Raw genomic sequence first — 23,302 nt, 5'->3', positions numbered from 1 at the left:
GGCTGCAGTGAGCTATCATGGTGCCACTGCACTCCAGCCAGGGTGACAGAGCGAGACCCTGTCTCAAAAAAAAAGACATAGGAAATTCCAATGGCCTTGTAAAGTTTCTAATGAGAGGCATAAAAAGTGATTTTTTTTTTTTTTTTGAAACTAGGTCTCACTCTGTCACCCAGTCTAGAGGGCAGTGGTGCAATCATGGCTCACTGCAGCATCAACCTCTCGGGCTCAAGCAATCCTCCCACCTCGGCCCCTGGAGTACCTGGGATTACAGCCATGTGCCACCATACCTGGCTAATTTTTCTTTGAAATTTTTGGCAGAGATGAGGTCTCACTATATTGCCCAGGCTGGTCTCGAACTCCTGGGCTCAAGTGATCCTCCCACCTCAGCCTCCCAAAGTGCTGGGATTACAAGGCATGAGCTACTAAGCCCAGCCTCAAAATTTTTTATTTTTGGCCAGGTGCAGTGGTTCACACCTGTAATGCCAGCATTTTGGGAGGCCGAGATGGGCAGATCACTTGAGCCCAGGAGTTTATGTCCAGCCTGGACAATATGGTGAAACCCTGTCTCTACTAAAACTACAAAAAAAAAAAAAAAAAATTAGCCAGGCGTGGTGGCACGTGCCTGTAATCCCAGCTACCCAGGAGGCTGAGGCATGAGAATCACTTGAACCCAGGAGGCGGAGGTTGCAGTGAGCCAAGGTCACTCCACTGCACTCCAGCCTGGGCGACAGAGCAAGACTCCATCTCAAACAAATATATATATATATATATTATTTTAATTTAATTTAAATTTTTTATCCCCAAGTAATTTGAGTTTCAAAAGCCTGTGTGCCTCAAAAATTAAGGTGTTCTGTGTCTTCCATGGGTTCAGGCACCCTCAGGGAGACGCCACCTTCCAATGTGCAACCTGACCAGGGGAATGGGGGGACCCCAGCCGGGGGCACCGGGCTCTCTTCTCCTGCCATCCCCTCGCTCACCGCGGGCAGCCCAGCCCTCGCCCCGCACCGGGCGCAGCCTCCGCTCCTGCTTGATCTCCTCCAGGATCTTCTCATGCAGGGACCTTTGCTTTGGTGGCAACGGGCGCAGCCGCCTCTCGGAGACCTGCAGTGGGGAAGCAAGACCTGTGGTGGGGAAGCGGGACCTGCAGTGCGGAAGGGGGACCTGCGGTGGGGAAGTGGCCATGACACGGGCCCACTCTGGAGTAGAAAGAGCCGGCCAGGACCACCCAGAGGGAGTGCTGCTCTCAGGGGGCTCTGGGCTCCGCATGCACCTGGGGTGGGGTGGGCATGGCTCACATGGCCCTTTCCCAGAAAAAGGGCCCAGGGCCACACAGCCCTGGGCTGGCACACAGGCAGGAGGAAGCCTGTCCGCCTCACCCGTGACGCAGATGCACTGGGACACCTCCCAGGCTGGCCACAGGAAGACGTGCTGGGACACCTCCCAGGCTGGCCACAAGAAGACGTGCTGGGACACCTCCCAGGCTGGCTACAGGACAGCACCAGGCCCCGGGAGGCCCCTGAGGAGGAGGAGGCAGGGGAGGCACCTGCTTCAGTGGAGGCCGTGAGCGGATAAAGTCCAGGATGAGCTCATGAGCATCCTTCTTCACCCGGGGCGGGATGTCCCCATCCACCTGCGGGGAGGACGGCTGATCTGAGGCCCTGCAGGGACCATCCGCTAGTGCAGGGCGACTGGGAGAGGCTTGCTCAGCCCAAGGACAGGCTGCCTGGTCTTCACACCTACCCGCCCTCCCACTCTCTGCTTGCAGGGACCCAGCTGCTTCCCTAGTAAACGCACGGCAGATCCACAGGCCATGTTCTGGGCAGCCACGGCATCCATGGTCTGACGTATCCCCACCGCTAGCCTCCAGCACCTGGGACTCATCTGGAGGTGGGGTGGGGTGGCACACACCTCACAGGGGCATCATAAAAACCATGCCGGCACGTCCTAAGGGCTCCATGAGTTTTGTTAAAGCAAAAATATCCTACAGCCAGGCCAGGCAGGTGGCTCACACCTGTAATCCCAGCACTTTGGGAGGCCGAGGCGGGCAGATCACAAGGTCAGGAGATCAAGACCATCCTGGCTAACACAGTGAAACCCCGTCTCTACTAAAAATCTAAAAAATTACCCAGGCCTGGTGGTGGGCGCCTGTAGTCCCAGCTACTCGGGAGGCTGAGGCAGGAGAATCACTTGAACCCAGGAGGTGGAGCTTGCAGTGAGCCGAGATCGCGCCATTGCCCTCCAGCCTGGGCGACAGAGCGAGACTCCGTAACAAAAAAGAAAAAAGAAAAAAAAAAATCCTACAGCCTTGGCTCTTGTGGCCTCCAGGGGCCATTCCTGGTCCTCCAGAACCTTCCACACTTCCTTCCCCTGCCTGGTCACTGTCCCTGAAGTGATATCGAGCTGTGGGAATTGGGACCACATCTCCCTAATCCATATTCTATGACCCAGTACCCAGCACAGAGAGCAGGGACCCTGGGCCGCTCTGGGGTGGGCTGCCCAACAGCCAGGCTGCCCCTCTGCATCCGCCCCGCGCACCACGACCTCTGCATCTAGGATGCCCCTCTGCGTCCGCCCCGCTCACCATGACCTTGCGCAGCTTGTAGTTCCGGGCCCGGATGTCCTGCATCAGCATCTCAAAGGGCGTGAGCTGGAACTCGGTGGGGAGGGGGTTGAACTCCTGCTCCTGCACCTTCTTCAACTTCACTCCGTGGCGGAGCTCCCGCATGAGCTGAACCCACAGTCGGGCCTGGGCCCCGGGGGAAGAGAACAGCTCTCAGCCCCAGGTAAAGCTCCACGGCCCCCCAGGCAGAGACCCTCGGCAGGTTGGGCTGCGTCAGTGGCCCAGTCAGGTGGGAGCGAGTCTTACCCAGTCTGTGTGACGCAAGCTGTCCAGCTCTGCCCGCGGCGTCTCCATCTGCGGCTCGTCCTCTCGAAGCTTCTGCAGCATCTGTGACCACACATGCTCGTTAGTCCAGGGGAGGTACGAGAATGGCAGATGCAAGACGGGCCCCGTCCGTCAGGGACACGACCACGTCACGGGGGCTCCACTCAGCCAGCCAGAAAAGAGATCAGTGGGCATTTTGGCCCAGGCTGTAGGACTCGAAAAGGTATCTGGGGAAACCGAGCCATCGCCACAGGTGGCGGACACAGGTATGGAGGCTCCACTCAGTTCACACAGCACTTTCTGAGGTGGGCCATTCACCCTGCCACCCCGCTGAGCCCCCGCAGCTGCTCTAGGTCCCAGCCGGGCCTTTACGCTGAGCTGCTTCTCTGAGTAGCGTCTGGGGCTCGGCGCAGTGTGGCACAGGCCTGTCTTTGTGCATGGCTTGGGTGAATGGATACATGGTGGACAGGTGGATGGGAGGGTGGATGAGCTGCTGCCCAGCAACTACAGGGAAACAGACATGGGTATGTACTTTGTGAACTGGGGAAGGTGCCAGCACTGTTGTGAGGGCCTGTTTGGGAAGCGCTCTGTGCTGAGAACTTGGGAAGAAGGCGCGGCACCTGCTGCCTCCGTCAGGCACGATCTCGGTGGCACGGAGCCTCTGCTCTCATGAAGTCCCAACTCTAGAGAAGCACCTGCCCTTTGGCACAGCCCCCACAACCAAGGCAGAACCGGTCACCCTGGCTTCGGCCCCAGGTACCCGCCACACTGCTTTGGGACACTCCCTGGGCAGCGTGAGGTATGTGTCTGCCCACAGGCCTCATGTATGCCAGCCCAGGGCAAAGGGCACAGAGGGTGGCACTCCTGTCCTTCCGGGAACACCTGTACCTATTCCTGAGCAGGCCGCTCCTGGCCAAAATCCCAACGGACACAGCTACACCCCATGGAGAGACCCTTCGCTCACTTGGTCCTACTACCAATTCCCCAAACTTCGCCTCCATCAACTGCACACAGAGCCGTTTCCTCCTACAGAAAGAGCCTCCTGGCCGGGAACAGTGGCTCATAGCTGTAACCCCAGCACTCTGGGAGGCCGAAGTAGGAGGATCACTTGAGCCCAAGAGTTTGGGACCAGCCTGGGCAACACAGTAAGACTCCATCTCTAAGAAAGGAATAAAAGAGCTTTCATTGGGTAAGAAACTGATCTGAGCAGCAGAAAACAGCCTGATCAGAGACAGGACAGCATGAGGACCAACTGCTAATTGCGGGAACGTTAGAAGCATGTCCCAGGAGGCCAAGGGGGAGCTGAGAGAGAGGATGGAAGATGGGCCATGGGATCCGGCGGGTGAGAGGAAGGATGGAAGATGGATCATGGGATCCGGGGCGTGAGAGGGAGGATGGAAGATGGATCATGGGATCCGGGGGGTGAGAGGGAGGATGGAAGATGGGTCATGGGATCTGGGGGGTGAGAGGGAGGATGGAAGATGGATCATGGGATCCGGGGCGTGAGAGGGAGGATGGAAGATGGATCATGGGATCCGGGGCGTGAGAGGGAGGATGGAAGATGGATCATGGGATCCGGGGCGTGAGAGGGAGGATGGAAGATGGATCATGGGATCCGGGGGGTGAGAGGGAGGATGGAAGATGGGTCATGGGATCTGGGGGGTGGGGGGAGGATGGAAAATGGATCATGGGATCTGGGGGGTGGGGGAGGATGGAAGATGGATCATGGGATCTGGGGGTGGGGGGAGGATGGAAGATGGATCATGGGATCCGAGGGGTCGGGGGAGGATGGAAGATGGATCATGGGATCTGGGGGGTGAGAGGGAGGACGGAAGATGGATCATGGGATCTGGGGGGTGAGAGGGAGGATGGAAGATGGGTCATGGGATCCGGGGGTGGGGGGAGGATGGAAGATGGATCATGGGATCTGGGGGGTGAGAGGGAGGATGGAAGATGCGCCATGGGATCTGGGGGGTGGGGGGAGGATGGAAAATGGATCATGGGATCTGGGGCGTGAGAGGGAGGACGGAAGATGGATCATGGGATCTGGGGGGTGAGAGGGAGGATGGAAGATGGGTCATGGGATCTGGGGGGTGGGGGGAGGATGGAAGATGGATCATGGGATCTGGGGGGTGGGGGGAGAGCCGTCCAACCTTGGCACACACTTGGGCTGCAGATGAGGCCAAGCAGCTCAGGCTGCCGCCTGGTGTCAAAACCACATGCTAAGGCTCAGAGGGTCCGGGAAACTGGCCAGGAACCTTCGTTGGTTAGCGGACAGGAGACACAGCACCATAAAAGGTCAGGGAGGAATGACAGACCAGCACCAGTTAACTTCGAAAACACCTTCTGCCACCGAGGCAAGAGAGAATCCCCTGCCTCTCCAAGGCCTGGCGTTCTCCTCCATGAGACACTGATGGGATAAAAGGCAGAGCCCATGTGGGCAGAGACCCCACGACACAGAAACACATCAGCTCCCTTGGGGCAGCAGCCGTGCCCAGGGAGAGGCTGAGAGAGTCAGAGAGGGATGGTTGCTCCTAACTCTGAGTCCATGGAGAGATAGGAGGCCCAGGGGAGAGCTCCAGCTTGGGAGCCACGTCAGAGCCTAGCACTGCCCGACTCTTGCTTTGTGGCTTCGGGCAAGGGTCCCAGCCTTAGAGCCTGCACTTGCTCATCTGTCAAACGGCCCCTCCGCCTGTAAGGGGCAGGAGAATGAGGCTGGGTTGTCACAGGCCCAGCAAGTGGGTTTTCTCACCAAACGGCTCGTCCCCACCCAAAGCTCCAAGCAAGTCGCTGAGCCTCCCTGTGGTTCCTGAGTATAGAGGGGCCACTTTGGCATCGTATTTCAGAAGGAACCAGGGCGTGGAGAGGCTGGTGGGGAGGCAGGAGGAAGGGCGCTCTCTTGCAGATGTAAAAGTGGAGGAAGAGAGAATAATGGGTGCTGGGAGAGGATAACAACTTAGAGGCAACAGGAGAGAGCAGTTGGGGAAGAGGCTGCACCCACCACTTAACTTCTCTGGTAAGAAGTAAGTGTGAGGCCAGGCATGGTGGCTCATGGCTGTAATCCCAGCACTTTGGGAGGCCGAGGCAGACGGATCACCTGAGGTCAGGAGTTCGAGACCAGCTTGGCCAACATGGTGAAACACCGTCTCTACTACCAGGCACGGTGGTGGGCACCTGTAATCCCAGCTACTTGGGAGGCTGCAGCAGGAGAATTGCTTGAACCTGGGAGGCGGAGGTTGCAGTGAGCCGAGATCGAGCCACTGCCCCTCCAGCCTGGGTGACAGAGTGAGAACCTGTCTCAAAAACAAACAAACAAACAAACAAACCCCCCCCGAAAAAAAAAACAACAAGAAAGCGTGAGGATTAAGTGGGAATACATAACGCCAGCGGCAGTCGCACTGACGACCTGACTTTCTGTCCACGAAGACACGTCCTTGCCAGTCCCCTCCCACACGCAGGCACCTCCTTGGCATCTCGGACCCTCCACGGTCGCCCCCACCCACCGCTCCCCTCCCTGACCTCCCGGACCCTCCACGGTTGCCCCCACCCACCGCTCACCTCCTTGGCCTCCCGGACCCTGGCCAGGAAGGCCCGCAGCTCCAGCGTCTCCACGAAGAGCGCGCGGCACACGGCCTGGTAATGCGCCTGTGCGCGCTGGGGGTCGGTCAGCCGCGCTGCGCACAGCCGCATGGCCTGGGCGAAGGTGCGCACGCTGCGGGGGACGCCCTCGGCCTCCTCCTCCTCCTCGGGACCTCCGTAGCCCTCATCGGCGGCACCGCAGCCGCTGTCCTCGCTGTCGTTGTTGGCCATGAGGTCGATGAGCCGCTCCAGCTGCGGGCTGAGTTCGCGCTCCTCGCTCTCGTCCAGCCCCCAGTCCAGCGCGCGGTAGATGGCGAAGCCGAGAGACTGCACGGTCTGCGGGACAGGGGCGCGGTCACCGGGCGGTACTGCAGGGGGGTGGGGCGGGGAGGGGGGGAGGGGAGAAGGCGGCTGGTGGGTGCAGAGGGCCCAGCACCCGGCCAGGGAGACAGCAGCTGTCGGTCCAGAGGAGACCAAGGCACAAGCAAGACATGCACCGGATGAAAAGGATGTTCCTGCCCGGGCGCGGTGGCTCACGCCTGTAATCCCAGCACTTTGGGAGGCCGAGGCGGGCGGATCACGAGGTCAGGAGTTCAAGACCAGCCTGACCAACATGATGAAACCCCATCTCTACTAAGAATACAAAAATGAGCCGGGCATGGTGGTGCATGCCTGAAATCCCAGCTACTTGGGAGGCTGAGGCAGGAGAATCGCTTGAACCCGGGAGGTGGAGGTTGCAGTGAACCGAGATGGGACCTCTGCACTCCAGCCTACGTGACAGAGCAAGACTCTGTCTCAAAAAAAAAAAAAAAAAAAGGAGTTTTTTTAAAAGCACATTAAAAATCAGTGAAGCTTCACAGTAGCGACCTCTTAACTCAGCATTTCTTGATTTTACTTGACAGGGACCCTGATTTTCATAATCTACCACAAAGGGCACCAGTGGTTCTGTGGAGTGATCTAGTCACCATCGTCTGCACTGACTTCCAGGCCCACAGGCCCAGGTGGCCCCCAGGTGGTCAGCTCTGCTGGGACAGGGAGGCAGAGGCGGCACAGCCGGACACAGAAGGTTGATGGCTATTACAGGGACACTCAGTTGCACAGCGCTGTGTTCCATGTCTTAAAGGGTCCTCATAGTTTCCCTTTACGACAAGGAAAGAAAGATCCACGCACACAAATATAACGACAGCACTCCTTATGGCAGATGCTGTGCCGGGCCCTGCACATCACGTACCAACCTCACCTCGAGCCACACTGACGTGGGGACAGGGATGGAGGCATGGAGAGGTCGGTCCCCTTGACCCCAGTCTGACTAGCCAAGCTGGATCAGGACGGGCGGCTGCTCATGGCCCCTCTCTCAGCTCTGTGCCATGGTGCCAGGATGGGGGGCCATGGTGTGGCAATCGAGCCACGCCTCCCCCAGGCACTATCCACTTCCTGGGGCCGCTTTGCCTCAGTGGCCCTGCAGGGGGGCCCTTTGGCCTCTCATTTCCTGTGTTCACTCCCCCCCCACCCACCACTGGGAGCCCAGGAAACCTGAGCCTGAGCCGGGCAGAACAAGAACAGGTGAAAGTCAGGCCAGGGACAAGGCCCAAGAACACAGCCTCATCTGTCCTGCAAAAAAGCCGCAGAAGGTCCTGGAACCTGCCTCGTCTGTCCTGCAAAAAAGCCGCAGAAGGTCCTGGAACCTGCCTCGTCTGTCCTGCAGAAACGCCACAGAAGGCCCTGGAACCTGCAGGGGCACTGATGGGAAGTGTGTCAGTGGGAGTGGAGCCCCAGCCCACCCTGGGGGCTCACTGTTGTCTCATCTCTGCTGTAGACGGGCAAGACACATCCTTGAATCAAGGTCAGAGGGCGCCGCGGCAGCCAAGCCTAACAGCCACACCTGACCAGTGACAGCAGGGCCCTGGCCAGGGCTCGGGGGGTCCCCTGGGGCAAGGGGTCTCCAGAGAGGAATCTGAGGGCCCCTCCTGGGCACAGTGACAGAGGGCGGGGTGTGAGGAAGCCGACTGAAGAGCTGCCTTAGAGGGAAGGGCAAGGAAGGGCAGCGTGGCAGGAAGTGCGTTTCCCACCTGCTCCGGGTGGGGCTGGCCTCAGCTCCTGCTGTCCCCGGTCGTGTGGCTCCGATTTTGCCTCATGGCACAGGACAGACAGAGGGAAGAAGCAGCAAAGCCCCCAACCCCCACACTGTCCAGAGCAGCACCCAGCCCCTCTGGGCCACTCCCTGCTTTTCCTGACCACATCGGTGAAAGGGTTAACTCCAACCCGAGCCTCTTATCTGAAGGCTGCGTCCATAAAAGCTCTTCTGTGCCCAGGTCACTGGCAACTTTCTCTGAAAAGCAAAAAACTTGCTTTCCCATAAGGAAAATTCTGGGCAGGCAGCCAGTCTCAGGGCCTCCCACCTCCACCCGCCCACAGCAGGTGCAGGCAGCAGGTGGGCAGTACTGCCAGCCCAGGACACCTGCCCAGTAACTGAGGGGCTGTGCAGTCATTTCATGGAACCCAGGAGCAAGACGTTAAGGAGCTCCTCTGCCGTCTTTCCTGGGGACAGGGCGATCAGGTTAACGTATGCGCCTCTGAGACAAACAGTCCAGGCTGCATCCCTGCATACCAAGCTCTCTGTAAAATGTTTAAGATGTGCCACGGTAGGCCCCCTTCGGAAGGTCTTCCAGGCGGTAGGCAGCAGCTGCTCTGTTTGGAGACTCAGGGCAGCAGGGCCAGCCGGCCTCCCAGCCCTGGAGTCCTGGACTTCAGAAAGGTAAACTGTCCCAAGTATAACGCAACAGTGAGACACATGACAACCAACTGGACACAGCCACACAGACGGGCCCCCACTCACGTCCCAGGACACTACGTATAGCACAATGGCATCTCCACACACACAGCTGCCAGGCAATCTGAGCGTATGCTGTCTCAACATCCACGCCCCGAGGTTCTCCACGGTGGCAGGTGTCTTATGACTGAATTGTTAAGCGTTTACTTGTGGTGACATAGACTTCGGTTTTATTATTGTTTTTAAATCAGCAACAACAGAACGCATAGCCTCTTTTGGTCTGTGTCACACCCACCCTGGGTGTACCCCTATGTTTAATAATATATAAATAGGTCTTGCGATAAATCTATGTTGTTTTCTTGTTTTTTTTTTTTTTTTTTTTTAAACAATTAATCTCATTTGGGCATGAAAAACTGTTTTACAAAAGACAGAAGATGCTCGGGAGGCTGAGGCAGGAGAACTGCTTGAACCCGGGAGGTGGCGGTTGCAGTGAGCCAAGATCACGCCACTGCACTCCCCCCGGGCAACAAGAGTGTAGATCTAAAAAAAAAAGGCCAGGCATGGTGGCTCACGCCTGTAATGTAATCCCAGCACTTTGGGAGGCTGAGGTGGGTGAACCATGAGGTCTGGAGTTTGAGACCATCCTGGCCAACATGGTGAAACCCCATTTCTACTGGAAATACAAAAATTAGCCGGGCATGGAGGCGGGCGCCTGTAGTCCCAGCTACTTGAGAGGCTGAGGCAGGAGAATTGCTTGAACCTGGAGGCAGAGGTTGCAGTGAGCCAAGATCGCACCACTGTACTCCAGCCTGGTGACAAAATAAAAAAAAACACAAAAATTAGCCAGGCGTGGTGGCAGGTGCCTGTAATCCCAGCTACTTGGGAGGCTGAGGCAGGAGAATTGCTTGAACCAGGAGGCAGAGGTTGCAGTGAGCTGAGATCGCACCACTGTACTCCAGCCTGGGTGACAGAGAGAGACTCTGTCTCAAAAAAAAAAAAAACAAAAAACACAAAAATTAGCCAGGCGTGGTGGCAGGTGCCTGTAATCCCAGCTACTTGGGAGGCTGAGGCAGGAGAATTGCTTGAACCAGGAGGCAGAGGTTGCAGTGAGCTGAGATCGCACCACTGCACTCCAGCCTGGGTGACAGAGCAAGACTCCGTCTCAAAAAAATAAAATAAAATAAAATGAACAAAAGCAAAAAAAACAAAGAAAACTAAAAAGGCAGTAGAAAGTGAAAACATGAAGTTCCAGACATGACTTCAGGGCAGGTGAATGGGAGAGGAAGGCCCTGCCCTGTAGTGAGGTTCCAGTTTTGGTCGGGTGCTGTTTCGGGGCACTGGTCACCAGGCTGATTTTTCCTGTTTGCACCTGAAGTCCTCTCCTTGACCCCAGCTCTGTGTCTGGGAGGCCGGCCCTGCAGACATCACCTGTGCTCCTCATCTGTCCAGCTGTGGAAGGAGGTGATACCACTGCCTCCTCTTCTCCAGGCCAGAAGCACCATGGGGACCCTCCCCACGCTGGTGGTTTCCTCCACATCTGCTCTCTGTGAACAGCGTCTCATCAAGTCCCTGCAACTAAGCCTGCTGGGTATTTTATCTGCACCCTGCCTCCCTGAAACAACTGTGTAACTATATATGTTTTATAATTTACATTTTCAGATGCAGGTACGTTTTAATACACATCAAGTAATATTTGGAATTTTTAAAAAAGTACCTGGGCTTCCGAGCTGGCTAGTGGCACGACCATGGTTGCAGGTTCTGTAAGAGAAGAGGGAGTTAAGGTATTTGTCAGCATCCCCGGGACCCCGATAAACACTGCTGTCCCCACACCTCCCCCTCGGGGACACACACCACAGCCCCAGTCTCTGCCGGAACACCAGAAAGCTCACAGCAGGCCCAGCCACTCGGTCATTTGGATGCACACCCATGAGGCCCAGCTCGAGCTGGCTCTAAGCAGGACACCCAGGTACAGGGGCCGGGAGAGCAAGGCAACCCCTGCTTGCAGAAGGATGATGGTCAGCTGGTGGACAGACCCCCCCAGTGCCTCACGCAGCAGCCCCTCCATGGTGACCACTCAGAGGCAAGTCAGGGCTGGAGAGCAGCCAGCAGGTCCCACAGTCTGTCCCGGGCACTGCAGGAGGCTGCCCCTAGGGAAACATGGCTGGGAGTAAGAGCGAAGGAGGAGGAGGTGGAGTAGGAGGCCAAATGTGGTGGCTCACACCTATAATCCCAGCACTTTGAGATGCCGAGGTGGGAGAACTGCTAGCAGCCAGGAGTTCAAAACCAGCCTGGACAACATAGTAAGACCCTGTGGGTACAAAAAATTTTAAAATTACTTTGGGAGGGCCGGGCGCGGTGGCTCATGCCTGTAATCCCAGCACTTTGGGAGGCTGAGGCAGGCAGATCACAGGGTCAGGAGATTGGGGCCATTCTGGCTAACACAGTGAAACCCCATCTCTACTAAAAATACAAAAAATTAGCCGGGCGTGGTGGTGGGCACCTGTAGTCCCAGCTACTTGGGAGACTGAGGCAGGAGAATGGCATGAACCCGAGAGGCAGAGCTTGCAGTGAGCCGAGATTGCACTACTGCAATCCAGCCTGGGCAACAGAGTGAGACTCTGTCTCAAAAAAAAAAAAAAAATTACTTTGGGAGGCTGAGGTGGGTGGACCACTTGACGCTAGCAGTTCAAGACCAGCCTGACCAACATGATGAAACCCCATCTCTACTAAAAGTACAAAATACAAAAATGAGCCAGGCATGGTGGAGAGCACCTATAATCCCAGCTACTCAGGAGGCTGAGGCGTGAGAATCACTTGAACCCGGGAGATGGAGGCTGCAGGTGGAGGCTGACCCAAGGTCATGCCACTGCACTTCAGCTTGGCAACAGAGCGTGACTGCATCTCAGAAAATATATAAAAATAAAAATAAAAAAATTAGCCAGGCATGGTGGCAGGTGCCTGTAGTCCCGCTACTCGGGAGGACCTCTTGAGCCCAGGAGGTTGAGGCTGCAGTGAGCCAAGATTAGACCAGTGCACGCCAGCCTGGGCGACAGAGTGAGACCCTGTCTCAAAAAAAAAAAAAAAAGGCCAAGCACGGCAGCTCATGCCTGTAATGTCAGCACTTTGAGGAGCCACGGCGGGTGGATCACTTAAGATTAGGAGTTTGAGACCAGCCTGGGCCACATAGCGAAACCTCATCTCTCCAAAAAGTACATAAAAATAGCTGGGCATGGTAGTGCATGTCTGTAGTCCTAGCTACTCGGGAGACTGAGGTGGGACGATCACTTGAGCCTGAGGGGTGGAGGTTGCAGTGAACAGAGATCGCACCACTGCCTGCCAGCCTTGGCAACAGAACGAGACCTGTCTCAAAAAAAAAAAAAAAAAAAAAAAGCCGGGCACAGTGACTCATGCCTGTAATCCCAGCACTTTGGGAGGCCAAGGTGGGCGGATCACAAGGTCCCGAGAATGAGACCATCCTGGCCAACATGGTGAAACCCTGTCTCTGCCAAAAATAGAAAAATTAGCTGGGCGTGGTGACAGGTGCCTGTAATCCCAGCTACTCCGGAGGCTGAGGCAGGAGAACTGCTTGAACCCGGGAGGCAGAGGTTGCAGTGAGCCTAGATCGCGCCACTGCACTCCAGCCTGGGCGACAAAGTGAGACTCCGTCTCAAAAAAAAAAAAAGTGGCAGCCAAGGCAGCAGCTCCATCCATCGAGGCACGTCTTTAGGAAAGACCCTGTGGTCTGAAATGAGACATAACACCTGCCTAGGACTGAGGTTGTGCACCCTGAAATCACGGCAGTCAGATGAGAAACCCTGGGTCAGAGGGAGAGAGACTTTGCAGAGCAGGTAAGTCGGCATCTGACCGAGACCCCCGATTTGGAGATGTCCCCCCAAGACTGTTTATGCCTCTTAGAGAACCACAGTCCGAGTGGAAATGCAGGTGGAAGCTGGAATCACGTATTTCGCTTATTAACCTGGCCCTGAGGGAGGCCCGGGAGTGAACCTGCCTTTTGCAGGTGCCCACTATGGAGCTGGTTGCTCCACTTTCCATTTCACAAATGAGGAAACAGAGACCTGGAGGATGAATCTGTTTGCTCCAAGGTATCAGGGCTGATAAGTGCCAGGAGTGGGGCCAGGCCGTGGGGCCCAGGGTCTGTGCTCCCCAACCCTCCTCCCCCGGGGTTCCCAAGATGCTGCGCTGGGTGAGATGCAAAACATCCACCTGATTCTACGGCCTCCCTTGAACTGGGCAGGCAGGTGGGACCGTGCTAGAACAAGAGCTCCAGCTGCCGGGAATTCTTTCTGGAATGAGGTAAGATGTATATATGCATCTACATCTAAGCCATGAAATCGTCTGCTCAGTGGACCTGCTAACTCCGCAAATATTTTCAAAATGCCATCAAGAACCAGGAAGATTGCCAAAGATAAAGGGAGCCTGACCCACTAACATAATGGAAAGCAATCCACCCCCGCACCAGTGGAGTTAATAAAACAATGTGTGGCTCACGGCGGGGGTGTGGGTCCCCAGGGCCCGGGCAGTCCTGGCCCACGCTGGGCGTTCAGCACGTTTGCAGCTGTGATTGGGCCGAGACCATGGGAAGGTGGAAGACCTCAGACCCAAACAAAGGTGCTCCCTGGAAGAGACCAGGGCCCTGTGGGGAAGGGCTGACTAAGCCCACATCAGGCGAGGTCCTCAGTGCATAGGAAGTTTCTGGCTGGAATAATTTAATGTTTGTGCCTCTGGCTCAAATACTCCATAGGTTAACAAAAAAGTATCAAAATTAAATGTTCATGGCTGGGCACGGTGGCTCACGCCTGTAATCCCAGCACTTTGGGAGGCCGAGGCGGGTGGATCACCTGAGGTCAGGAGTTCGAGACCAGTCTGGCCAACATGGCAAAACCCCATTTCTACTAAAAATATAAAAATTAGCCGGGCGTGGTGGCACATGCCTGTAATCCCAGCTACTCGGGAGGCTGAGAGAGGAGAATCGCTTGAACCCAGGAGGTGGAGGTTGCAGTGAGCCAAGATGGTGCCACTGCACTCCAGCCTGGGCAACAAAGTGAGACTCCGTAACAAACAAACAAACAAAAATTACGTGTTCATGAATCTAATTGTATTTAAGCTGCAAAGACTTGGGGTGTCTCTGGGTTCTAAGATGAGAGATTATCTGGGAGAGACTTGGAGGCTGACAGAGACCTTGCAGTCAGAGCCTGAGCCTAGGATGTTATAAAACTAGATGTTAAAAAAGTATTTACTGTGGGGTGCAGTGGCTCATTCCTGTAATCCCAGCACTTTGGGAGGCCGAGGTGGGCGGATCACCTGAGGTCGGGAGTTGGAGACCAGCCTGACCAACATGGAGAAACTCCATCTCTACTAAAAATACAAAATTAGCCAGGTGTGGTGGTGCGTGCTTGTAATCCCAGTGACTCAAGAAGCTGAGGGAGGAGACTCGCTTGAACCTGGGAGGTGGAGGTGGCGGTGAGCCGAGATCGCACCACTGCACTCCAGCCTGGGTAACAAGAGCAAAACTCCATCTCAAAAAAAAAAAAAAAAATTGTTTACCGTGGTCTCTATCTGCACAGCCATCCCACAAAGGTTGGTGCCATGATTCCCTCGTTACAGATGAGGAAATCGAGGCTCAGGCAGGTTGAGAAACTTACCCAAGACCATACCCCTAATAAATGGGGCAGCTGGGCCACCGAGCATGGCCAGACCACAGCAAGCAACCCAGCAGAACATCCAGGTATAAGTGCACACAGAGCTACCACAACCACGTCACCAACGTGGCCACAGAGCTACCACAACCACGTCACCAACGTGGCCACAGAGCTACCACAACCCCGTCACCAACGTGGCCACATGGGGGTTATGCAAACCACCTTTTGCTTATCTAAAACATTCTCTCCAGGGTAGAGCAGATGGAGGCAGTGAGGACCCCAGAGTTCTCATCAAGTCTATTAGTGCCATGCTGAGGTGGGAGCCAGAACCAGGACACCTGGTTTCCACCCACCGCTAGGAGCTAAGAGCCTATTTCTCCCTGCAGGGAAGCACAGCGGCAGCGAGAGAAGTAAAGCCACTGGGTCTCTTTTTCCTCTTTTTTTTTTGAAACAAGGTGTTGCTCTGTCACCCAGGCTGGAGTCAGTGGTGTAATCATGGCTCACTGCAGCCTCGACTTCCTGGGCTCAAGCGATCCTCCCACCTCAGCCTCCCAAAGTGCTGGGAGTACAGGTGTGAGCTACTGCACCTGACTCAGATTTCTTTTGTGTAAAATAACAAATAAGTAGAACAAAGATGCTAGGGAGTCTTCTTTGAAACAATCCTGTGTGTTCTTGTAAAAGATGACAGGTTTCAGCCGGGCGCGGTGGCTCACGCCTGTAATCCCAGCACTTTGGGAGGCCGATGCGGGTGGATCACGAGGTCAGGAGATCGAAACCATCCTGGCTAACATGGTGAAACCCCGTCTCTACTAAAAAATACAAAAAATTAGCCGGGCGTGGTGGCGGGCACCTGTAGTCCCAGCTACTCAGGAGGCTGAGGCAGGAGAATGACGTGAACCCGGGAGGCGGAGTTTGCAGTGAGCTGAGATTGCGTCACTGCACTCCAGCCTGGTGACAGAGTGAGACTCCATCTCAAAAAAAAAAAAAAAAAAGTTTGAAAACCTTTTATTTTTATGCAAACCATCTCCAACTTTTGAGGGAAACATTACGGTAACATTAAAATGTAACTTTGAAAGGATTTGGGCCAGACGTGGTGGCTCATGCCTGTAATCCAGCACTTTGGGAGGCCGAGGCGGGCGGATCACGAGGTCAGGAGATCGAGACCATCCTGGCTAACATGGTGAAACCCCGTCTCTACTAAAAATCTAAAAAATTACCCAGGCCTGGTGGTGGGCGCCTGTAGTCCCAGCTACTCGGGAGGCTGAGACAGGAGAACGGCTTGAACCCAGGAGGTGCAGCTTGCAGTGAGCTGAGATCGGGCCACTTGCACTCCAGCCTGGGCGAAAGAGCGAGACTCCGTCTCAAAAAAAAAAAAAAAAAAAGACAGGTTTCATTTGGAAGAGAGATGTCTGTGGGACATTTGCTGCCTGCAGCTGCCCCAGCAGCTTCAAGAGGAAGGTCATCCCACACTGCAGGGAGGTGGGTGGTGGACAGAGGTTACCAGGCAGCCTCAGCCTGCATCTGCCTGGGAGCATCAGCCCAGCCTGACAAGGGGTTTGGTGGGAGGAGGTCGAATCCTGACCAACCTGTGGCTACTGGTGCTGGGTGTCTTGCCCCTGTGACCTGCAGGACGGAGAGGACTCCTGCTCAATCTCACACATGGCGTTACCTCGAATAACAAGCCAGGTGGCAGACACACAAGCACGATCATCAGTGACAATGGCAGTGAGGCCACCAGGGCCCCCTGGCCAGGCTCGGCCCAAGGCTGCCCTGCCCTTGACTCTCTTAGGCTTGGGGTCAGGACAGGGATGGCTCTGGGGGAGCCCATGCTCTCTGCATAGGAAGGGGTACGACTCCACTTTTCACCCCACACCGAGAGGAAGACCTCACACATCTTGAGGCGGCCACAGCATTTGGCTACATCGGGCCCAACCCCCGCGTGTGGCCGCTGCTTAAACGCTGACTGACAGTGAGTGAAGCCATCTCTGATCTCTCCCGCCTCGGGTGGTTTCCTGCTTCCCAGGTCTCAGGCTGAGTGCTCTCAGAAGCACCAGGGCCAGGGCAGACAGGGGGACGCAGCACACCCATTCCTGGAGGATGCACGAACTAGCAACAGCCCAAAGCAGGCACCCTGCAGCAACTTTCAAATCACGCGCCGCCCCCCACCCACTGCCAACACTCCTGGAAGGCACGGGCACCCGGCCACACACCCACGACATCCCTCCTAAGAGTTTTTTTTTTTTTTTTTTTGAGACGGAGTCTCGCTCTGTCGCCCAGGCTGGAGTGCAGTGGTGTGATCTCGGCTCACTGCAATCTCTGCCTCCCAGGTTCATGCCATTCTCCTGCCTCAGCCTCCCAAGTAGCTGGGACTACAGGCGCCCGCCACCACGCCCAGCTAATTTTTTTTATTTTTAGTAATTTTTTTGTATTTAGTAATTTTTGTATTTTTAGAGACGGGGTTTCACCATGTTAGCCAGGATGGTCTCGATCTCCTGACCTCGTGATCTGCCCGCCTTGGCCTCCCAAAGTGCTGGGATTACAGGCGTGAGCCACAGCGCCCGGCCCCCTCCTAACAGTTTAACACTCGAAACACAGATGTGTCCACTTCAGACACGTCTGTAATCCCAGCACTTTGGGAGGCCGAGGCAGGCGGATCACCTGAGGTAAAGGGTTCAAGACCAGCCTGGCCAACATGGTGAAAATCCGTCTCTACTAGATTGCACACGGGGACACTGGGCAGCCGTGAAAGAGAACGAGAGCCCTTTGTGCGGAGAAAACCCAAGACCCACACTGAGGGAAAGAGAGGGCAGCCCCTGAGTTCAGGAGGAGACAGAGCCACCTGCCTGTTGCACAGACGAAAAACACTCCTAGCACCGGCTGCTGGACACCCTTCATTGCACTCTGCACTTTGATTTGGAGCATGTGGATGTGCGAGTGTCAAGAAATCAAGGTGTGACAGTGAGCGAGCCCGCAGCACCCACGTCAGTCTTAGAATTCAGGGTGGGGGCCTGGTGGTCTGGAGCAAACACAGATCTGCCATGAAACAGCCTGTGTGGCTTCCGTGGCCCACCGTGCTTCCCTGAGCTTCCCTGGTTCCCGCTGATGAAACAGAGACATCATCTACCATAAGAGTTATTGTAGGCCGGGCACGGTGGCTCACGCCTGTAATCCCAGCACTTTGGGAGGCCGAGGCAGGCCGATCACCTGAGGTAAGGGGTTCAAGATCAGCCTGGCCTACATGGTGAAACCCCATCTCTACTAAAAATCCAAAAATTAGCTGGGCATGGTGGCCGGTGCCTGTAGTCCGAGCTACTCAGGAGGCTGAGGCAGGAGAATGGCGTGAACCCAGGAGGTGGAGTTTGCAGTGAGCTGAGATTGCACCACTGCATTCCAGCCTGGGCAATGTGGTAAGATCCTGTCTCTCTTAAAAATACAAAAAAAAAAAAAAAAAAAAAATAGCTGAGCGTGGTAGTGTGTGCCTGTGGTCCCAGTTCCCCTGGAGGCTGCGGTGGGAGGATCGTTTGACCCCCGGAGGCGGAGACTGCAGTGAGCCGAGGCACTCCAGTCTGGGCGACTTGTCTCAAAAAAAACAAAAAACAAAAAAAGAAGCTGCTGAGAGCAGGCAAATGGAAGCCCAGAGGGAGAAACGCCCTCACGAAACCAGGAGTCTGTGTTTGTTTAGCAAACAGAGCTTGCTCTTTGGGTCAGAGGGAACCATGTGGTTGAGCCGTGAGCTTCCTCTTGCATCTCACTTCCGCCAGTGCCCGTCTCAGAGGGCGGTGGCTGATCCCTGGCTGAGACCAACCCACTCGTTCCTTAAACTCACACGCCCCCCGCACGGGGCATCCTCCTCGGCAACAAGAACCCAGGATGCCAGGCATCAATGTGTGGGGAGACCCGAGTCGGGGAGGTGTGTGTTGGCCACAGAACTGACCTCAGCAGTGCCCCCAGATCCCCCACTTCTCCGCTCCTGCAGGGATCCCGACCCAGACCCTGCCTGGCGTGTCTCAAGTCTTAAGGTGAGCCCTAAGGGGACCCCACCGCTGGTTACAGCAGAAAGGCAGCAGCTGAGAGGTGACAGCGTCAGATTCTACCTGAGAAGGTGCCCTCTCTCCTGGCTAATAAGCACCCCTGTCACATGCGCCTCACGATGCGGCTATGCCATTAATCCCAGTCCAAGAGGTCCAGAGAGGGTGAGGAACTGGCCCAAGGCCACCCAGCTGAGTCTGACCCTGGGCCTAGCCTTGGCTCCAGGGTTGACATGGAGACCTTGACTCTTCCCCCTCACCACCATCCGAGTCCCCTGAGGGTGGAGTGCCTCACTCCTGCAGCAGCAGACCAGGGAACTCGTTACAGATGTGGATTCTCAGGCAGACCTGGAAGGGTCAGAGTCAGACGTTCCGGGGCAGGACTCGGATCTGGATTTAACAGGCCCGACAACGGAGCCTCGAGTCCTGTTCGAGGGAGAAGACCTGCAATTCCAGAACCCACGCGATGGGCCAGGCACGGGCAGCTTTGGAAACACAGATTTCTGGGGCCTGCAAAGACCTACAGAACTGGAATCTGGGGTGCGAGATTTTTTCTTTTTTTAGCTGGAGTTTCACTCTTGTTACCTAGGCTGGAGTGCAATGGCGCAATCCTGGCTCACCACAACCTCCACCTCCCGGGTTCAAGCGATTCTCCTGCCTCATCCTCCTCAGCAGCTGGGATTACAGGCATATACCACGACGCCCAGCTAATTTTGTATTTTTTTTTTTTTTAGTAAAGATGGGGTTTCTCCATGTTGGTCAGGCTGGTCTTGAACTCCCGACCTCAGGTGATCCGCCTGCCTCAGCCTCCCAAAGTGCTGGGATGACAGGCGTGAGCCACCGCGCCCAGCCGGGGGATATTTTTCACAGCTCTCCAGGGCGGTGAGACCTTCACAGCAGACATCAAGGTGGTTCTGGGTGATTCCGGATTCTTGCATTTCACTGTATGTAAATTTCACCTCAAAAGAAACAACTATAAACAAATGCTGGTGTCTGCTTAATACCACACAGGCTTAAGTATTTAGAGGAACTGTCGTACCATCCACAACTTCCCTGAAATGCATTAAAACGAGATGGAAGGGAGGATGGAGAGAGACGCAAGGAAGTACCTGGAGACATGGAGGAGGATCTGGAGGTGGGTGGTGGGCATTCCCTGAGATTCTCGACCCCCAGCCTGCCGCAGTCGGCAGAATCATGGCCCCTAAAGCTGTCTGTGTTCTAACCCCAGAACCTGTGAGCAGGTACCGAGAGGAGCTTAAGGTGGCAGGTGAGGGTCCGGGTGCTGACCCCTGACAGGCAGATCATCCTGAGTTTCTGACCTCTTAAACTGTAAGAGAATAACCTATGTTTGTTTTGTTTTTGTTTTTAAAATGGAGTCTCACTCTGTCACTCAGGCTGGAGTGCAGTGGCACAATCTCGACTCACTACAACCTCCGCCTCCCAGGTTCAAGCGATTCTCCTGCCTCAGCCTCCTAAACAGCTGGGACTACAGACACCCTCCACCAAGCTCAGCAAATTTTTGTATTTTTAGTAGAGACGGGGTTTCACTATGTTGGCCAGGCTGTTCTCAAACTCCTGACCTCATGTGATCCGCCGGCCTCAGCCTCCCAAAGTGCTGGGATTACAGGTGTGAGCCACCACACCCGGCCCATACACTCCTTTTAAACTACTCCCAAGCACTCCTCCTGCTCCTCAGTCCCCGAGACACAGGCGCTGGAATGAAGGGGTCTTTGGAATGAGGAGAGAGAAGCCAGGCGAGGCTGGGCCCTTCCTTCAGGTGTCCTCGACTTTCCCAGCACGAGCTGATTTGCCTAATTACCAGGTGTGTTTCCATCCCGCCTTCCTCCTAAACGGGGCCTCAACCTTATCCGGAGTCCCAGCGCCCTCTGAGGAGTCAGAGTGAATGATCAGAGCCGAAACTTTCTGTCTTCCCGCGCTGAGACCCACTGGTATGTTTGCTTAAATGGGCCGCAAACCAGGACCAGACCAACCAGTCCCTACAGGCTGTGGGAGCCGGCTCTCACCAGCACTCCAATACCCCTGTTGCCGAATTAGGAAGACATAGCAGATTCTTTCCTATCTGGGGCAGAGAAACTACTCTCTGTGGACATCAGGCTGGTGGTGAGTCGGTGTAGGAGGGCCTGGAAGGTGGCAGTGAGGACGGGGCCACGTCCCCACCATTAACCAAATCTCAACAGTAGCACAGGGACCCCAAGCCTTTGCCCAAAAGCACAAGGCAGAACTTGCAAGAGCTGCCCAAGCCAGGGCTCAGCGAACAGTCACACGGGCTATGCTTATCCGGGCTTCTACGACGGCAAACCATGAGCACGGGCAGGTTCACGGATTCACACAGGCTATGCTTATCGGGGCCTTCACGGGCAGGTTCACAGATTCACACGGGCTATGCTTATCGGGGCCTTCACGGGCAGATTCACAGAGTCACATGGGCTACGCTTATCCGGGCTTCTACGACAGCCAACCGCGAACACGGGTAGGTTCACAGATTCACACAAGCTATGCTTATCGGGGCCTTCACGGGCAGGTTCACAGATTCACACGGTCTATGCTTATAGGGCCTTCTACAACGGCAAACCGCGAGCACGGGCAGGTTCACAGAGTCACACAGGCTATGCTTATGGGGCCTTCTACGACGGCCAACCGTGAGCACAGGCAGATTCACAGAGTCACACGGGCTATGCTTATGGGGCCTTCTACGACGGCCAACCGTGAGCACAGGCAGATTCACAGAGTCACACGGGCTATGCTTATGGGGCCTTCTACGACGGCCAACCGCGAGCACGGACAGGTTCACAGATGTCTCTGTAAAGAAAACAGGCTTGCTGCAGGACTGCCTTCCTGTGAGGTAACCCTTGCTCAGAGGTGAGACTATATCGGGAATGCCATCTACAAACAAACCCCAGCTCACACCCATACACAGCGGCCAGCCTCCTTCCCGCTTTCTACATGGGAGGGCTCAGGGATAGAGGTCATTTTACATCACAGGAGCTCCCAGCCCCCACCGGTGCACTTTGCAAAACCCCTCCCTGAGAATCCGGTCAGGATTCCCAGCCTGGACCACACGTGCTGCTCCCTGAGGTGGGTCCGGCGAGTGCACGGGTGCGGATCCCTTGCTGCCACCCCCACTGGCCAGTGCTTCCGGAGCCAGGCGTGCCCAGGGCTGCACAGATGTTAGCACCACCGCTGCACCTCCCATTTCACAGAGAAGGAAACCGAGGCACAAAGGCGAAGCTTCTCAAGCCCAGCAGGCCACAGGGGCCTGAGCTGAACCTGCCCCCAAGCCCAGCAGGGCGTAGGGGCTGAGCTGAACCTGCCCCTGATACCACCTGGGTGGCTGCTTTCCCTTTGTGGACTTGAGTCTTCTAATTTGTAAAATGGGAATCAAAACAGTGCCTTTGGCCGGGCGGGTGCGGTGGCTCACCCTGTAATCCCAGCACTTTCGGAGGCTTAAGCAGGCGGATCACCTGAGGTCAGGAGTTCGAGACCAGCCTGGCCAACATGGTGAAACCCCATCTCTACTAAAAATACAAAAAAATGGCCGGGTGCGGCGGCTCATGCCTGTCATCCCAGCACTTTCGGAGGCTGAGGCAGGCGGATCACCGGAGGTCAGGAGTTCGAGACCAGCTTGGCCAACATGGTGAAACCCCGTCTCTACTAAAAATACAAAAGTTAGCTGGGCATGGTGGCACATGCCTGTAATCCCAGCTACTCCGGAGGCTGAGGCAGGAGAATCACTTGAACCTGGGGAGGCGGAGGTTGCAGTGAGCTGAAATCACGGCATTGCACTCCAGCCTAGGCAACAGAGCGAAAGTCCGTCTCAGAAAAAAAAAAAAAAAAAATTAGATGGGTTTGGTGGCGGGCGCGCTGTAATCCCAGCTACTTGGGAGGCTGGAGGCAGGAGAATCGCTTGAACTCAGGAGGCTGAGGTTACAGTGAGCCGAGATCATGCCATTGCACTCCAGCCTGGGCAATAAGAGTGAAACTCTGTCTCAAAAAACAACAACAACAAAAACAGGGCCCTTCATCAGAGGAGCAAATGAGAATGGAAGGGCACTGCTCAGCCCGGCTCTGCAAACGCCCCTGGATGCTGAAGCAATGTGCCCACCTGTCAGCGGCGCCTGGCCTCATCTGCACACCATATCTTGACTGAGCGCCCCTCCCAGGGTGCAACAGAAGCAGGGCCTGAGCTCCGAGGGTGCCCGGGGACGGTGAGGGCAGGTGACGCCAGCTGTGATGCCCCTCAGCTCTGCTGAGGAGGCAGGAAGCTGCTGACAGAAGCCACCCGGTTTAAGGAACGCATTCCAACCAGAAGTGTCCTGGCTTCCAGAGGGAGACTCAGGAGGAGGAAAATATTATCTCCTTT

General features: G+C 55.7%; 1 protein-coding gene across 4 annotated transcripts in view; it reads right to left on the bottom strand.

Moving 5' to 3' along the window:
- Positions 1-23,302, bottom strand: part of SPIRE2 (spire type actin nucleation factor 2) — a 50,983-nt gene that overhangs the window by 12,883 nt on the left and 14,798 nt on the right. For 3 of the 4 annotated variants that reach the window (XM_024234032.3, XM_024234031.3, XM_054534377.2), the window contains exons 2-7: positions 10,948-10,991; positions 6,443-6,799; positions 2,867-2,947; positions 2,582-2,746; positions 1,544-1,630; positions 978-1,101 (exon numbers count right to left, since the gene is read on the bottom strand). In XM_024234032.3, coding sequence (XP_024089800.2) covers positions 978-1,101; positions 1,544-1,630; positions 2,582-2,746; positions 2,867-2,947; positions 6,443-6,799; positions 10,948-10,991 — 858 coding nt within the window. The remainder of the gene's footprint in view (positions 1-977; positions 1,102-1,543; positions 1,631-2,581; positions 2,747-2,866; positions 2,948-6,442; positions 6,800-10,947; positions 10,992-23,302) is intronic. The other variant, XM_054534376.2, reaches the window with a different exon arrangement.

This window comes from Pongo abelii, chromosome 18 (genome assembly GCF_028885655.2).
Source record: "Pongo abelii isolate AG06213 chromosome 18, NHGRI_mPonAbe1-v2.0_pri, whole genome shotgun sequence".
NCBI lineage: Eukaryota > Metazoa > Chordata > Mammalia > Primates > Hominidae > Pongo > Pongo abelii.
This window is presented reverse-complemented; position numbering and strand designations above follow the sequence as displayed.